We start from the raw sequence: 18,636 nt of genomic DNA, 5'->3' as shown, positions 1-18,636 counted from the left end.
CCTGGGCTTCCGGACCCCGCGCATCTCAGCAGCCTCTCTCCCTCCTCTAGCTCGGCCCTTTATTTTACTCCAAGGACAGGGAAGCCACTCGTGCCGGTGGCGTCTTCGGCTCCATCCTGGCCTGGGATGGCCCCTGTACTGGGTCCCGGCCCATCTGCCGGGCACCCCGCGGCCTCACCTGCGGACCGCGACGGGCGCAGCCGGCGCGCACGGCTACCTCGCTGCTGGCCCCGCGTCAGTCTGTAAATGCAGTAACAGGCGCCGGCGCCCAAGACCAGGCCCGCGGCCACCCAGCCCGCGACCCGCGCGCCGCCCATGCTGCCGCCGGGGGGAACCCGGCCTGGCCAGGCAGCTCGAAAGGAAAGGGTCGACGTAGGGTACCCAACGCACGCGGGTCCACCGCGTCTGGAGCTCAACAGGGCCGAGAGAAAGAAAATGGGTGCCTGAGCTCCGCCTCCCGGAAGCGGCACTGCTAAAATCGTAAACCCTCCCACTCGACCCCGCTGGTCCTTGAGGCTTCCACCAGGCGGGCCCGGGAGCTGACTGCCGGAGAAGCTGCATCGCAACGTCTGGGCGAGGCTTCCCGCGGATTAGTCCCCGGCACAGCCCGCGGGCACCAGTCCCGCCCCCATCGACCCGCCCCTCTCCCCACCCCTGTCCCCGCCCCCAGCGGGGGCGAGGGCTGCGTGCGGCTTGGTAGCCAGCCTAGCGGTTGCCGGCAACGCACGGTCGCGCCAGTCCGTGTTCCGTGTGCAGCGTTGAGGCGCCGGGCGCCGTCGGCAGACGGAGCGCCCCCTCTCTGTCCCGCCTCTGACCATGGCCTCGCTACGCACTGCCACCCCCAGGCTGAGGAACTACTTCAAGGAGAACTACATTCCCCAGATCTGCGAGGTACTGGAGCCACTTGACTGCGGACCGGGGTCGAGCGTGGGGAGGTGGAAAGGGGAGGAGTCCGGGAAGACTTCTTCCAATAGGAGCTGGGAGGAGTGGCGGGAAGGAGCCGCAGAATAGGAGAGGGTGAAGTCAAATTTAGGTAAATCAGCGGTCTGTACCCGAGATACTGATCCAAGGTTGAAGGGTGGTAAACTGCAGGTGTGCGTGTTGGGTGTAGGGGCGTAGTAGGTGACATCTCTCAGGGAGAAAGTGCACAGGGCCCTGAACGGAAACCCCAAACCCCAATTTTAAGATTTGAACAAGAACCTGAGGACAAGAGAAGGATTGAGAAGGAACCGGGGGAAAATCAGGAGAGTGTGTTAAGGAGGGAGTGGGTCGTGATCATCTAAGATAAGGATCTACAGGGGTTTCTGTGGTTGTCTCAGAATAAGCCTGTGGGGATGGACCCTCACACTCAGGATTGCCTATGAACAGGAGGTACTGTCCCCCACCCGCATTTAAACTGATGGGTAGGAGGATAGTATGGGGTTGAATAGAAGGTTTTGTACATTTAGGGATAGGAAGCAGAGACAGTTCTTCTCTGGAAACTTCTATTTTCTTTGCAAATTGTTGGTGAGATACTTGCCAAGAGGGTGTATGTCTGGATGGGGAATCGGGGGAGGAGTGCAGCAGGAACTTTGAGCAAAGTTACAGTGGAAAATTAGGGAGAGATACCTAAGGAAGGAAAGAAAGAGCCCAGCTGAGGGTAGTTGACTTACCTGTGCGGTTGGAGGGCAATTTGTTACAGCCCTCTACCGTGTGGGAAGGTAACTTAGGAGTATTTATTAAAATGTTAAGTACAATTGTTCCCATTGCCTAAGGTGGGTTTTTTTTTTTGTTTTGTTTTGTTTTTTTGTTTTTTCCTGAGGAGTCTTTCACTCACTTCTACTCCTACATTACCAGCAGGTGCAATAGAAACATTGTCTCCTGGGCTCACACAGACACATTAAATTCATTATCCACTTCCCCTGAAAGAATATTAAGGTGAATTTCATTTTGCTTCCTATCTTTTTACATCTATTTATCTGACTCAATTTCCTAGGACTTATAGTCTTCTAAATTGATCTCCTGGTTTTGGAATACATAAACAATCTTTCATCATAGATTTCTGTGTAGTTGACCTCTTCTGAACACTTGTGTATCCTAAGTAAAACCTCTTGTCCACTTACAATATCATTTCCCTGCAAACTTATAAAGTTTGATTTAAAAAAAATCTAGCTGGGTGTGTTGCCTGCAAACCCTGTAGCTCCACCTATGTGGGAGACTGAGGATTGCTTGAGCCCAAGAGTTGGAGGCCAACCTCCACAACATAGCAAGACCCTGTCTCAAAAAACAAAACCCCCCACAAGGCATTCTGCATGGTTCACTGGACTTACTGAAACAGTTGATTGATGTTCTTCATCAATTTTAGAACTGTTCATTTAAAATATTGCTTTTCTCTAATTCTCTAATTCTCCTGGGAATCAGTTGTTATTATTACTTCTATATACCTTCTGTCTGTTCTCTTTTTTCCATTCTTTTTAATTTTCCCGGTGTGCTCAATTTTGGATCATTTTCATTGACTGTCTTCAAGTTTACTGATTGTTTATTTCTGTGTCCATCTTCCTTTTAATACATGAAATGAATTCTTAATGAAATCTTAATTTCAGACATATATTTTCAGTCTTAGATTGTCCATTTGATTCTTGTTAATATATTTCACTTATTAAAATTATGAATCTTTTCATTCATTCATTCATTTTGTCTATCTTGTTTTCATGAATGTGTTAACAATTGTTATTTTAAAACCATTGCCTGGTACCTTGAATATCTTGAATATCTGGTCTGCTTCTGTTAGTTTTCTTCAGTTGATTATTTATTCATTACTGTGTCTGCACATATCTAGTTGTTATTTTATTGGACATTATGTAAAAAAAATGTAGAGATTCCATGTGGTATATTCTTTCAACAGAGAAGGGTCTCCCTTTCTTTTCTATAAGGAAAGGAAGAGCTGGTGACATCAATCCCAGGCAGAATTAGATTGTATTGAGGCTAGATCACCCACCAATCATTTTCTTCCTTTTACCATGGCTTATTATTATTTTCTGTTTTCTTTTCTCTTTCTTTTTTTTTTTTCCTTTGACCAATTTCTCCTCCCCTTTTCAGCCCTATATAGTGTAGTAATTTTACTATCTTTAATAAGTAATTTCTTAATCTATTCCAGAACATACCCAGATTAGAGAAACTGCGAAGAACATTTTCAACACTTTTTTCTAAGGGTTATCAGTATGTGGCTTTGCTCTGAAGTTATTGCAGTTAGTAGGGTTTAGTATCTTCTCTCAAAGTGATGCTGATACTGGGAACAATAGAGGATACACATTGAGTGAAATGATCATTTACCCTGGATATTTGTCCAGTCATGCACTAAGAGAAATAAGCTCACTAAATAGTCACTTGCATAAAAATAAAAAGGCTAATCATCCCAGAAGATGGGTAGACACATAAGCAATTTGAAAAGCAAGGGAATGAATCACCCCAAACAGCCCACAACACTGCAACAACTGATTCATTGAAACCGCAGTGGAGGAAATATTGGAGAAAAATCTCAGAAATTTAATAGTTAAAATGTTCAGTGAGCTAACGGATGTAAGTGATGAACTTACAGAGAAAATACAGGAGGCAAAAATCTCAAAAAGAAGGAGAGAGAGCTTGATTCATTCTGGAAAAGAACTAAGTTCTTGAAAGACTCAATAAAATTAAAACTTTAGTTGAAAGAATTACCAATAGATTAGAACATATAGAAGACAGATTATCGGGCTTTAAGGACAAAGTACATAATCTTGAAAATAAAGTTGACAGTTAAAAAAAAAAAAGATGTTAAGAGACCATAACCAGAATGTTTAAGAAATCTGGGATAACATTAAGAGACCAAAGTGAGAATCATTGGCATAGAAGAAAGTAGCAGAATACAAACTAAAGGAATGTACAACCTTTTCAATGAAATAATATAAAATTTCCAAGTCTTAGGAATGAGATGCAAATTCAAATAGAAGAAACATTTGGAACTCCACAATCAAAAAAGATCCTCTCCAAGACACATTATAATGAAAATGCCTGTATATAGAATAAGGATAGAATTTTAAAGGCCACAAGAGAAAAATGGCAGGTCACATTTAGAGGTAAGCCTGTTAGAATTCCTATGGATTTTTCAGCCCAGACACTTAGAGCCAGGGGGGCTTGAAATAATATATATCAAGTTCTGAAAGAAAACAGGTATCAACCAAAGTTACTATATTCAGAAAAACTATCCTTCAGAAATGAAGATGAATAAAAACCTTTCATGATAAGCAGAAACTAAAAAAATTCATAACCACAAAGCCTGTACTTCAAAACATACTTAATGAAATAGTTCATGCTGAAGAAATGGAAAATAAATACCAGAGCCAGCATATGGATGAATCTCACTAGAAGAATAGTTATTTGAAGGAAAATGAAGTCTGAATTAAGCTTTCAAAATTAATCAAAATGATAGGAAATAAAAATTATCTCTCTATAATAACACTGAATATAAATGGTCTTAACTCTCCAATCAATATAGATTGGTGGAATGGATTAAAAATAAGACCCAACCATGTTATTTATAGAAATTCATTTTATAGGCAAAGGCATCCAGGCTGAAGGTGAAAGGATGGAAAAAGATATACCATGCAAATGGAGACCAGAATTAAGCAGGGTTAGCCTCTTTCATATCAGACAAAATAGATTTCAAGCCAAAATTAATCAGAAGAGACAGGGTCACTTAATAGTAGTTAAGGGCATCACCCAACAATAAGATCTACTGATTGTAAATATTTATGCTCCAAACATTAATGCACCTACATACATAAACAAACTCTGCTCAAAATAAAAAATCAAATAGACCACACTACCTTAATACTGGGTGATTTCAGCACACCTCTCCCATCAATAAGTAAGTCATGCAGACATAAACTAAGTAAAGATTCATTAGAATTAAATACTATCCAACAAGTTGACCTAACAGAAAACTATAGAATATTATTTTCCATCAACAACCAAAATTGTTGCACTTGGAACTTTCTATAAAATAGACCATATTTTAGAACATAAAATAAGTTTTAGCAAATGCGAAAAAGAATAGATATACATCCTTGCATCCAATCAGATCAAAATAGAATAAAATTAGAAATCAGTAACAAAATAAAAACAAAGCATTTAACAACTGGAGATTAAATAATACACTTTCAAAGGTAGATCATGGAAGAAATCAGGGGAGAAATAAATTCTTAGAAACATGAGAACAGAGGTGCAACATATCAAAATCTCTGGAACAGTATAAAGGCAATTCTAAGAAGAAAGTTTATAGCATTGAGTACCTATATTTAAAAAATAGATTCTAAATAATTCCAGGTTCTAGAAAAAGAACAAAGTCCAGAATCAGTAGAAGACAGTAAGTAATTAAGATCAGAGCTGAAATTAAGGAATTGAAAATAAAGAACAATATGAAGGATTAGTGCAACAAAAAGTTGATTCTTTAAAAAGGTAAATGAGATTGATAAACCTTTAACCAAACTAGCCAAAAGAAAGAAAAGATCTAAGTTAACAAAATTAGAAATGTAAATGGAAATATCACCAACTGACACTTCTAAAATCCAGAGAATCATTAGAAACTATTTTTGAAAACGTACAGGTCAATAAACTGAAAAATCCAGTAGATAATTCTCAGCACACATCCTGTGGGACGAGGGAAAGGGTTCCTGTTGTAGGGATTGGTTGGCTGCAAAATAAAAGCTATGAAATTTATAGAAAATAAAGACAGAAGGCAAAATATCTTAAGAGCAGGGGCCTGACTGATTGAGCCTCCAGAAGGGTCTGGCTGTAACAAAGGAAGGAACTGAGCTTGCTTTATTTATAGTGGTACCAAATCAAAGGGGAACCTTAGAAGCTTCTTCAAGAAAAACAGGTTGATGGGTGGAGGTAAGCAAACCATTGGCTCTAGTGGGTCACTCCCACATCTGACGCTTGTATTTGAACTTGAGCAGTAAGCTAATACAGGATAACCACGTGATTCAGGCATTCTCGAACAGTCATCCCACTGTGAGTTCCTGAGGCCAGATATTCCTGGTTAATGGCTCAACTACGCTCGGTTCTCATAGGAGTCATCATGGATGGCTTCCCACGATAAATGACAAATTTCTAAACACATATGCCCTACCCAAATTGAACCATGACAATATAGAAAAACAGACCAATATCAAGCAATGAGATTAAAGCAGAAATGAAAGCCTTCCAATAAAGAAAAGTCCAGGACAGTTAAATTTGTAGTTGAGTACTACCAGACCTTTAAGGAAGAACTAATGCCAATCCTCTTTAAATTATTCCATAAAACAGGGAGAGAAGACCCCCAAATTCATTCCGTGAAGCCAAAGAAGACACATCAAGAGAGAAAACTATGGACCAATATCCCTGATGAATATAAGATGCAAAAATTCTTAATAAAATCATTCAAAAACACATTGAGAAGATAGTACACCATTATCTAGAGGGTTTTAGCCCAAGAACACAAGGTCAGTTCAACATATGCAAATCAATAAATGTAATTCATCACATAAATAGAATCAAGGACAGGAATCACATGATCATCTCAATAGATGCAAAAAAAGCCTTTGACAAAATTCAGTACCCAGCAGTGTTAAAAGTGCTGCAGAAAGTAGGCATAGAAGGATCTTCCCTCAACATTGTAATGGCTATATACAACAAACCCAAGGCCAATATCATACTGAGTGGAGAATCATTGATAGCTTTTCCTCTAAAATCAGGAAACAAGACAAAGATGTCACTCCCACCACTATATAGTTCTTGAAAACTCTTCAGAACAATCAGGCAAGAAAAGGAAATTAAAAGGATACAAATGGGGAAAAGAAGTCAAATTATCTCTTGCTGATGAATGACTCTGTACTTACAAAACCCAGACTACTCCACCAAAAAATCTTTGGAGCTAATAAATTCAGCAAAGTAGCAGGATACAAGGTCAACATATGTAAATCAATTGTTTTCCTATCATCTTAATAATGAATAATTAATATACTGAGAAAAAATAGGAAAATAATAATCAAAAAAATACTTGGGAATAAGTCTAACCAAGAAGGTGAAAGATCAATGAAAACTGTAGAACACTGAAGAAAATTGAAGACATTAAAAGATGGAAAGAACCTCCCATACTCTTGGATAGGCAGAATTCATATTGTCAAAATGGCCTACTACAAAAAGCATTATATGGATTAAATGCAATCAAAATACCGATGAAATTCTTCACAAAATTAGAAAAAAATCCTAAAATTCATTTGGGAGAATAAAAGAACCCATGGCCTTATGCATGCCAGGCAAACACTCTACCAACTGAGCTATATCCCCAGCCCAGCTTTTTTATTTTAGAAGATACTACTACTCAAAGACACAAAGACATTTAGATTTCAAAGAAAAATTTAGATAGGAGTCCACACAATGATGCCCTACTGGTAGAATTTCAGATGGTAGATCTCAAAACATATTTAGAAGTCTGTGTTTTCCCCCTCAGTTTTCTACTAGGCAGAAATCAGCACACTCTCTACAAATGCCCAATGTCTGCCCCATAGAGATGGAGATGAGCTAGATATGGTGGGTATAGTATCTACAAAATTCCTAAACAAGTATAGGTAGAGACTGAGATGAAGAAAATGCTCTTCATTCATGAGTTCAGATTTCAGTTTAATGTCTAGGAGAGATGATGAGTTTGCAAAACTAGATCTGCCCAGCAGAGGGTAGACTTAAGCTACAAATCATGATTTAAAAAAAATGACTTCTTTCATAATTTTATAAAAAGTTTTTATGGTTTGTTTCCTTCAAGATCAAATTGTCAATTTTTAAAAATAGTACATTTATTTCTAATCACTATGCTCTACTACTAAGAATTTAAAAAAGGAACTATGGCTGCACATATTTGTCAGAGATGCAAAATATGGCATACCAGGGAGGTGGTATACTAGGAAGGCTGAGACTGGAGGCCAGAGTAGGCACCATTTTTGTAAAAAAGCAAATATTTGTCAGAGATGCAAGAATAAGGAATTACTATGGAGTAAGGGTCCGCCCTGCCAGTTTAGAAGGAGAGGAGCTAGTGTACTAACTCATTACACTGAACCCTGAGGTGAGAAAGTTGTGGCTTCTTTAGAGGACAGTTAGTTCATAGATGCAGTTCCTGAAACAAAGCCACAGGACACAAACAAACAAAATGTATGTGAGTCATTTTTTCTCTAGCAATAATGTTTTATCTAGGGATTAGTTGCCTGGGACTACCTCCCTGTTGGCAGGTATCTGAACCATTGGCTTTCACCTCACAGAAGCTACCACTCCTCACCTGTCCAGTCTACCTTAAAATCCTCTAGTTTGGCCTCAAATGGTGCCTTTCATTCCCTGAGCTTCTTTCTGTATGACTGAAGCCCGCTAGTGCTAGTTCCTTTCAATAATCTTGATAACACTTTCATTTATACTTTATAAAATAGAAAAAAGCACCATTTATTTAAATGTTGACAAGACATAGACAGACCTTTAAGCTTTTATTTTACTACCATAAATGCAAATTAAGACTTTCCCCAAACCAATAGCATGTCTATTCCATCATCACCCCAGATGGAAGTGGCAATCATTTTGGAGATATCATTTTGGTTTATTTCAAGGAATGGGAAGGGGTGTGTGTGGTAGAAGGGACTTTGAGTAGCATTTAGGAACTTAAATTTTTAAGTAAATGGGTTTCTGACATTGCATTTTTTAAGTTGTAGATGGACACATCATTTTACTTATTTTTATGTGGTGCTGAGGATCGAACCCAGTGCCTCACATATACTAGGCAAGCACTCTACCACTGAGCCACAACCCCAGCCCCTGACATTGCATTTCAAACCAATCTCATTTTTTAAAACAATTGCACAAAACAGTATGTTGATTGTCCACCCCCATCCCAAGTTCTGGAGGAAGATATATATGTACTCAATAATTTTGTGTGAGTACACAGTATGGGTAAGGTGAAACCCTGGGTTTATAGTTTAAAAACCTGGCTCTGTGAATTGTTTGATTCTTCTTTGGCTCGTCTGTGAGATCCATAAGCAAAACTATCCCCTGTAAAAGTCAAGGTCATCCATAGTAGGATGTTGAAAGCAAAATATACTGGTGCTCCCCAATATGTGGTCATCTGTGACCTTTGGCCATTAATTGATCTTGCTGAGATTTAATTATGAATGACTGCTATGGTTTGAACATGACCACCAAAAGTTCAAGTATTGGAAACTTATTCCCCAATACAATAGTATGGAGAGGTACAGGACCTTTAAAAAGGTAATTAGTTCTTAGGAGCATGGATTAATGCTCCTTAAGAATGGAATAATGCTTTTCTCACAGGAATGAATTCTCACAGGAGCAGATTATTATAAAATCAAGTTCAGCTTCCTTGGTTCTCTCTTGCCTTTGCCATGTTATAAAGCAGCAAGAAGACTGTTCACTATGCTCCTAGATTTCCCAGCCTTCAGAATTGTGAACTCAAATGAACTTCTTTCTTTATAAATTACCCAGTCTATGGAATTATGTTATTGTAGGAGAAAATAGACCAAGACAATCACCTGCTAGGTCTGGAGTGGGGCCCAGTCCCAGGTCATGGCATGGGTTTCCAGCTTCTTTGCAGAATGTCCCCATCTGTGGCCCTCTGTCATTCATCCCTTATTATAAGCAAATTGATTTCTACTCTGGGGCTTAGCTCTTCCTCTTTCCCCACCTGGATATCCTTGCCCTCTCCTTGCCACCTGGATTTTCTTTCCAACTGCTGAGGACCCCAAAAGCATTTGATAAGCACTTTTAGCTCTGTACTCTTAGTGAAATTATTTTTATTTTACTATTTTGGACCTTACCATATTTTACCATGCTTATTTGAGTATCTAACAAGATAAGTGAGACTTGCTCTTTTAAATGTCTTACATCTGTGGTGTTCCCAGATTTACAGTAGACAGTAACTATCTTGCCATTTATATTTGAAATATTGTTCAATAAAGTTCTCTTTCCTAGCCATTTCCCCCTAAATGCATTTTCTCTAACTTCTTCTATTTGACTTGGTATAAAGTCAGTCTTTCTCTGTGTCATCACACTGAACTTTGAGTAGTATAAAGGAAATTTTTAAAAATTTATTTCCTGTTCCTGCAAGTCTTTTCTTCTAATGAAGGTAATAATTACCCAAGGAATGGGTTAAAATTAATAATGGCTTGCTATTATTACCTGTTGAGTCCCTAATTTTTTCTAGACACTATTCAAAGCAGTTAACATATATTAATTCATTTAATTCTCATGGTAACCCTGTAATGTGTGTGCCTTCCCATTTTGGTGAAGGAAACAGGAACAAAGAGATAATCTATCAACAGAAGTTACATACTAGAAAATTGCAGACCTAGGATTGAATAATTATTGAACTCACAAATGACAGAGGTGGGAGATGGGAAGCAAACCTTGGATCAGCAAGCTTTCCTTTATTCTGCAGCGAAGTCAATCCATCAGGCAGGGGTGGGTTCATTTTCTGGGTATGGAAATGGCCCCTGGGTTACAGAAGGAGTCTGAGTTTTATTACACTGGGGGTGAATTAATCATTGGATACTGCAAACATGCTGTTCAGACGGGGACCTAGATGTGCACATTAAAATTTTAACTCAGGAAGGTAGTTGTAAACAGTTTGAAACTCATTGTCACTGGGAAAAGCTCACAACTCAGTGATTCACTGCTTATCTTCCTTCCTCCGGGACCCATTGTTATCTAGAGCTTCACTATTTGCTTTTCTCCTTCCAGGACTCATCTGCAATGGGGAAGGGTAAAAGTCCAGGGCCCAGCATTTCAGTATCTGCCTCTTCCCTTCAGGACCCATTGTGGTTGGGAAGGGGAAAATGTTTGTTTTTGGTGGAGATGCTGGGGATGAACTGGGGAACGGGCGAAAGTTTGCTTTTTCCCTCAGGGCCTCTGTTACTGGGAAAAGATGTACTCGGAGAGGTTCAATGTTTGGCTAAATTGCCCCCCCCCCCACCCCAAGTCACACTGTTTCTGTTTTTCCCAGGGAACTATCTTTTAGGAATATTATTTTCCATAACCCTTCAGGGATTTAACCCAGGGGCACTTTACCACTGAGCTGCATCCTCAGTCCTTTTTATATTTTAAAATTTTGAACAGTCTCACTAAGTTGATTAGCGCCTCCCTAAGTTGCCGAGGTTGGTCTTGAACTTGCAATTCTCCTGTCTCAGCCTCCCAGGTTGCTAGGATTATAGGCATGTACCACTGTGCCTGGCTCAGACCTAGGATTTAAATCCAGTAGAATTGGATTCCACTGGAATCCAATTAAATGCATTGATTTGCTCTTTGAAAGAGCAAGTAGTGGAAAGGAGTGAAAGCAAATGTCCTGGATAAACCCATCTTTGTCCTTAGTACCTAAAATATTTTTCAGAATATTTGAGAAATATTGGGGACTGAGATTAGGGAAGTAGAACCAATCGAAAGTGGAATATTGCATAATTGTTCTGTAAATTTACAAGCTTGAGAAAGCCACTTGTGTTCGTTAAGTCATGGTTTTTTGTCCTTGATTATGTTTGTTTTTTACTGAGAAAGCTAACAGTAGTAAAACCTTAATTAATGTTTCTGAGTCACACATTCATCTTGTGAGAATGTTTGGATATCTTGCTTCTACTTATAATAAAGACTAAATTGTTTTGTGAGTTTTATTTTCATGGAGCAGGAAAAAAGCTATTGATTCATTAATATGAGCTGTTTATTCATTAATAAATAAAAACCTCATGATGTAGCATTTCATCCAATGGTAGTTCAGTATGCTTTCATGGGCATTTCAGAAACTATCTTCTCAAATTGACTTCTGCAAGAACTTTTTGGAAAAGTAGTTTTCTGAATTGGGCTGCTTGGAAATATAAAGAAATGGGCAATTTTTAATATTCATTAACTAGACCTCAGTTTTCTTAAAAATTCAGAAATTTAAATTCAGAAAGTTAAACTGCATTAAGGCACTAGTTCTCACACTTTTATGGGCTAGAAATTCTATTAAAATATAGATTTCTAGGCCCCATTCTCAGAGAACTGTTTGCTTCCCAGGTGATCCTGATGTGGATGTCCTTAGGGGATCAGAATAAGATGGAGGGGAGAACATGGAGTCGGAAATGTAGAAACTCAATGCACTGGAGACCCAGGCACTCAAGTGCCACAGAGCTGATGTGTTTTTCATCAGGGCTATTTAGGGAGGTGTTAGAAGAGTTCAGTCCTTCTATTAGGTCCACGTAGGACCCACCCTTGCTGTCTTTTAGTTAACAGACACCTTTTCAAACCCAGCTTGCCATTTGGGTAAGAACCACTAACCTACTGTGTAATCATAATCTCTTGGACTGTAGGAAAAGAAAATCAGTCTGCAGAGGGCTGAATGTTACCTGCGAGCAACTCAGATGAGACTAGCTCAGGAGGCAGAGCTGAAGAAAGAGGGATCCAATGTCTAAGACATTTAGCTATTGTCTTAAGGAGTAGATTCCTAGCCTACAGTCTTCACACTAAGAGGGGAACACAACGCTATTGTATTTGTTTCTGAAATACAAGAAGCAGAAAAAAGCCAGCAGGAGTAGATCCTATTTGGGAGAAGAGCCGAAGAAGGCCTCCCCACCCCCAACAAACACATGCTAGATCCCACCGGATACCAGAGAGCTAAGAAGGAAAAGACAAATGCCTAAGGAGATTTCCGGGTGGTTTCTGTGGGTGGTGTGCTGTAAACCTTCTTCTTTGTCTCAAATGGAGAAATGCGCAGTAATTTCTGCATGTCTCATCAATACTTTTAATGAGAAGTTTCTTCTTTTATGGGACTTCATAGAGGAAAATGAGACGATTTAGCTTTTTGAGTTTCATACATGCTTTTTAAACAGTAGCTTAGATTTGGTGAGTCTTTTGTTTCCCACCTATGCTACAATTTTTTCAAAGTATATACTCTGTGGATTTTGTAAATGATAAAATACAAATGATTTTCAAGAGTTCTTCAATTCACAGTCGATTTTGATGTGGATTTTCTTAATCACTTTTGTGATTGGTTGGATCTGAGGAAATTTTTGACTTTAAAAACACGGTTTCCCCAAACTTAAAAACTGTTTGCTTTTGGTATAAAGATCTTAACTCCCCATGTAATGGTGTACAGACTTTCTATTGACTATTTCTGATGGATTTTGGAAAGAGGCAGAGTACATTGCATTTTGATTTGTCTTTAGCAAAATATCAACCCTAGATAAATACAGAAGGGGTATGTAAAAAGCATGTTTATTTATTTATTCATTCCATATTTTTATTGATGCATTATACATAATGGTGGTATTCATTGTTACATATCTGTACATGCATACGCTATAACAATATAATTTGGTCATTATCATTCCTCAGCATTTCCCCCTTTCTTTCCCTCCTCCCTTTCCCTGGTCCCTTTCCTTTACTCTACTGGTCTTGTAAGGCCCCCCAAAAGGAAACCCCAACTCTGTCCCATGGATCGACAGCAACCCCAATCAACCGCAGGAGGCGTCACTTGATGCAAACCGCAAGAGGTGTTTATTCCAACGCGCTGGGACCCGACTCATGACTCACGCAGGAGTCCAGGAGTCGAGTCCCTAGCAGAAAATCTTATAGGTTTATAAAGGCAGAAACCACACATCGGGAGGGGTCGCACATGAAAGGGGGAAAAGGGGGAAAAAAAAAGGAAAAATGGGGAACAAAGCTGCCGGGAAATTTCAAAGGGGGTCTGGGTTTGCTGATAACATACAACATGTTCACAATGTTTTACAACAGAGTGTAGATTCTGGTCAATAGTTTCTGGTAATCCTACTGTTTGAGCACTATCTGGCTATCAGGCTCAATTTAGTCTTTTACTCTCTGTTTGGGGCTGTTTCCTGGAACAGCTTTAAGGGCTTTGCTCCCATTACTGGGAGGGAAACCTTAGGGAGTTGAGATAAACAGACAACTTAAAAAATGTCCATTCTTCAGTCTCATGATGGAGAAACCAGATCTAATTATAAAATGAAATTATAAGAACATTATGATAAAGAACCAATGCCTGGGGAAATGGTTAATTTTCCTCACCTGTCAGCCTTTCTGTAGGGAACCTAATTAACCATGGGTCCCTACCTATTGGATTGTAAATAGTTGCCTCTAGAGTCTGCCTACCCCCCTCCTGAAATGTAAACACCCCCGTACCAAGGCTTTCAAAGTCAGAGATTCAATAGATGCTTTATACTTTGTAACTTTTTAAACTGTAGTAATATAACCACATCACTTAATTGCTGGGCCAGTTAACTGCTGTCTAAACTATAACCTCATAGGCTTAGTTCTTAAAAATATACATCTTAGGGAGGTAAACTCAAGTTATCTTGAATTTTTGCTACCTGTGGTGAAAGGCCACACTTGCAAGTATTTTACAGTATCTGTTCTATACTTATGAACTACTTATGGTAAATTCTCTGTGCACGGTCTTTGGTCACATAGGCCAAGAATTCAAACCCACCAATGTTGTAATGGTTTAAAAATGATGTCAAATTTCCTATAAAAACGCTACGTAACCTCAGTTTGGGGCCCAGAACTTCAGAACACTAGCTCATCTGGGTCTGCTGGTGTAAATAAACTTGAGTTCTCCAACCCTAGGAGTGGTGCTTGGTCCCTTGCTGACTGCAGTTTCTGTAACAGTCTCTCTTCAATTTTCATCAGATTTTCCCAACTCCCATCTTTCCTTTTTCCCTCTCTAGCTTTCACATGTGAGAGAAAACATAAAGCCCTTGACTTTCTTTTTTCTCTTTCCCTTTTATTTTTTGATTCCAGGGATTGAACCCAGGGGTGCTTAACCACTGAACTACATCCCCAGCCCTCTTTATATTTTATTTAGAGACAGGGTCTCACTGAGTTGCTTAGGGCTTTGCTAAATTGCTGAGGCTGGCAGTCCTCCTGCCTCAGCCTCCTGAACCACTGGGATTATAGGTGTGTGCCACTGTGCTCAGCTAGCACATCTTCTTTATCCTTTCATCCATTGAAAGACACCTAGGCTGGTTCCATAGTCTAGCTGTCATGAATTGTGCTGCTATAAACATGAGTATGTATGTATCACTATAGTGTACTGGCTTTAATTTCTTTAGGATAAATACTAGGACTGGTATAACTGGGTCATATGGTGGTTACATTTCCTAGTCTTTTGAGGAACCTCCATACTGATTTCCATAGCGATTGTACTAATTTACAGTTCCACCAACAGTGTAAAAGTGTTGCTTTTTTCTCAATCTTCTCTCCAACATCTATTATTGAAAAAGCATGTTTATTTGTCACATTAATTGGACTTTTTAATTGTCTGGGGAAAGTCCATCTCCTCCTAAGTCAGCACATGTAAATTCAGAAACATTGATTCCATTTCCTTTTCTACAGGCACTGTTATGTGGTATACTTGTTACATGTCCTGATGATCCATTGAGATATTTAGAGGAAATGATCATGGCTATCATTGAAAATGGTCTTGAAAGTCTTCGTTGGTAAGTATTATTTTGATTTATGATTGGGAAGTATTTTATTTTGAAGGCAAAACACTCATTGTATAGTATCAAAATAAGGTCTTACCAATGAATGCTTCTAATATCAATTGTTAACAAAAATCAGTGTAGGATTTTCTGGGATCCCCAATAAAACTGGAGTGCAGGAGAAGCACATTGTCCCTCTCCTATAGGCTGTTGGGTCCCACCGACTAAGATGTGAATAAATGTTCACTGGCTCTCAACTTGAGAGATATAGCATATTCTCCTGAGAAACATGATCATAGGGCAGATTATTTCAAGTTGGGGATAAAGAAAGGCAGGCACACTCTCCTTGAGGTCTCAACAAAATCTTGGGGAGGTAGTATGAAGAAGACTTTCAGGTAATTCTGATTTGTTTCTCTCAAGGGGAATGTCTCTCCTCTTTCTTCCCTTCCTCTCCATCCTCAAGAAAAACTGATTTAATTATTGAAACTGTTACAGAGCTGGGGTCTTCCAAGAAACAGGCAGTGCAAAGACCCCCTTTTAAATCCTGATTCTTGTGATCAAGTCAGAGGATTTTAGACATATCGTGCAGAGTAATAGTAATTGGAGGGATAGAAAAAGGGAAAGGGGACACTCTCAAGGGAGAGAGTGGGCCCTCTCAGAGGAGAGGGAAAATGTGCTTCTCCTGCATTCCAACTTTTCTGGGGATCCTAGAGAAGTTTCCAGAGAGCCCCACCCAGGTCCACCTCTTGACTTTAGACTGACAGCAAGATGACATCAGACTTTGAGGTACCCACTGCCATGGCAACTCTAGGTCATCTTGGCCCATGCTGATTGGTTCTAATTGGATTCTTCACCATACATTCTTATAGATTTTATGGTTAGGAAGAACTATCCTTATCTTCCAGAGTTTCAGGATCTGGTCACAAAAGTCTCCTGGCTTCCTCCCATCAACATTATCTTGGGCCTGCATTTCTCCTGCAGTTAACAGGTAGTTGGCTGAGGAAGGTGATATATCCTGTCCACGTGACCAGTCAGGATTGCAGTAAATTGCTTCCTGGGAAAGAAAGCATGTGGGGGTCAGCATAGTGGGCCCATTTGATAGAATTATTCTCTGAACCTTGTGTTCCCATATCCTCATTTGTCTGTCCCCTAACAGAACTACTCTGAAATGAAATGAATTTTGACCTTGTTTTATTATTTTATTAAAGGGATATGTGCATTGATCCACTGATGAAACAAAAAATTCGAAGATTATCTGAAACTTACCTGGAACAACTTTTTGGACTAGATGATCAGCTGGTAATTATTAGTAACCAAGGTTTTAAAAATATACATTTTGAATTCTGATGGAAAAACTCAAGTGGATTTTAGATCTTACTAAGGGAGGTATGAGGTCAAACTGTTTTTGGAACTGGGGGCACCTAGAAAAGTGAAAGAATTTTACACACACACACACACACACACACACACACACACACACACAGAGCCAACACTCAAATTTAACTGCCTCAAATTTCCAAGAGCATTTGCTCTTTCCTCTTGCTCAATGCCTTCCCTTCCCCTTTCTCTTTCTCTCATCTCTCATGCACAGAACAAGCATTATGGAAGACTGTTAAACAGGATGTCTTCCTTTCTTTCTAATCTGCTTTCTTCTGAGTCCTATCTTCGCTTCATTGTCTCTGCTGGCTGCCATGGCAGATGAGGATAAAGGGAATCATACTCAAAAAGACATGGGAAAAACATTAAATGAGGTCTCACTCAAAAATCAGACCTTACTGTTCCTGAAAGGAACAACCCTTCCCAGCAGCTGTTTTTGATTTTGTAAGTGGGCAATGAAGTAATTCAGGAGATAGAGATTTGTAGAATAAAGGATGCTTATGTAAGAGGAGTTAAAATAGCAAAAAGCATGTAGGGAGAGAAATATCAACACAAATTCCATGTTTGTACAGTATACAATACCTTTTAATCCCAGATTAATCCTGGTCAGGGCTTGAGAGTTGCAGGTCAAGTTGGGGATTGAAAATTGGAATCAGTTCAAAGTGGGTGCAGAGAGGAACGATTTGAAATATCCATATACAAGGATCGTTGGAAAGTACTATTAGCTCCTCCTCAGTGGTCTATAATAGAGAAACAGAGGGATGATATGACTCTGCCAACTCTGGGATGAACTGGAGGGGCTAGTACACTGGGTAGAACCTACATGCCTGATCCTAGTTCTATACATCATGTACTGCATCATGATGTGTAGATTAATGACTGTCCTTTATCAACCACAGAGTTTTGATCCACAAAAGAGTGCAGATATCTGCAAATTGTGTTCTTGATGATGTTTGGGGGTCACCTGAAGAACTGAAGGGGAAGCCCAGGGGATAGGATTGAGACTTCCATTCCTACCTCCTCACTGTAGGATAGTTTTGCTTTCTGTATAATTTTGCTTGGTGGCAGGGGAGCCTAAAGACCATTTCTTAAAAATGCTAAAATATTTGAAAGCCACTGATCTAGAGGGATAAACCTCATTGTCAGTATTTTGACAATGATTTTATAAGATCTAAAAATCATGCTGTCTCCACTGTCTATGGAAGCCTATAGGGAATTTTTAAATAACTGCCCAGAATTCATAGCTGCTTCAAACCTAAAGTTGTTTTCGAAAAGGAATTCTCAGACATTTCATGATATTGAAAGCACAAAGAATAAAAATGATGGAAGCTGATTCAAACTTTGAAAGAAATATAACAGTTTTCCAAGGCATAGAAAAGATGCTTACTTCATACAATAAGTGGAAATAAAAAGAAAGAAGATAAGATTTTGCAACAGTGATGAGGAAAATATTCATTAAGGTTAGATATGAAAATGTGAAACTCCTGCTGCTCTATGATTGCTTAGTTAGAGGGCTCAACTCTACTGGTTTTGGATTCATTCATTCATTTCTCCTTCACTTTCAGAGAAAAATGAAGTGTTTTTTTTTGTATGAAGAAATTAAAACATTATAATCCTCAGTGTTTTTGATATTTTAAATCATAGCTACTAAATATTAACTTCACTTTAAAAAATTTCCATTCATGTCGTTTCCTATGCAGCTATAACTGCAGTAAAAGGATGTAAAATATTTTAACCAAAAACCTAAAGA

The 18,636-nt window shown here is 39.2% G+C and overlaps 2 protein-coding genes across 5 annotated transcripts in view; one reads left to right on the top strand and one right to left on the bottom strand.

Moving 5' to 3' along the window:
* ARMC10 (armadillo repeat containing 10) overlaps positions 1-558 on the bottom strand; it is a 30,299-nt gene extending 29,741 nt beyond the window's left edge. Inside the window, exon 1 of one of the 4 annotated variants that reach the window (XM_079150930.1) lies at positions 179-558. In XM_079150930.1, coding sequence (XP_079007056.1) covers positions 179-317 — 139 coding nt within the window. In that variant the 5' untranslated portion in view covers positions 318-558. The remainder of the gene's footprint in view (positions 1-178) is intronic. The other 3 variants (XM_079150933.1, XM_079150931.1, XM_079150932.1) reach the window with 3 other exon arrangements.
* Positions 559-704: 146 nt separating this feature from the next.
* FBXL13 (F-box and leucine rich repeat protein 13) overlaps positions 705-18,636 on the top strand; it is a 250,107-nt gene continuing 232,175 nt past the window's right edge. The window contains 3 exon segments of the mRNA XM_079150237.1: positions 705-891; positions 15,421-15,524; positions 16,718-16,808. Of these exon segments, the coding sequence (XP_079006363.1) occupies positions 817-891; positions 15,421-15,524; positions 16,718-16,808 (270 nt within the window). The 5' untranslated portion in view covers positions 705-816.

The sequence above is a fragment of the Sciurus vulgaris genome, assembly GCF_902686455.1.
Source record: "Sciurus vulgaris genome assembly, chromosome: 8".
NCBI classification, from domain to species: Eukaryota; Metazoa; Chordata; class Mammalia; order Rodentia; family Sciuridae; genus Sciurus; species Sciurus vulgaris.
Note: the sequence above shows the minus strand (reverse complement) of the source record. Positions and strands in the feature narration are given on the sequence as shown.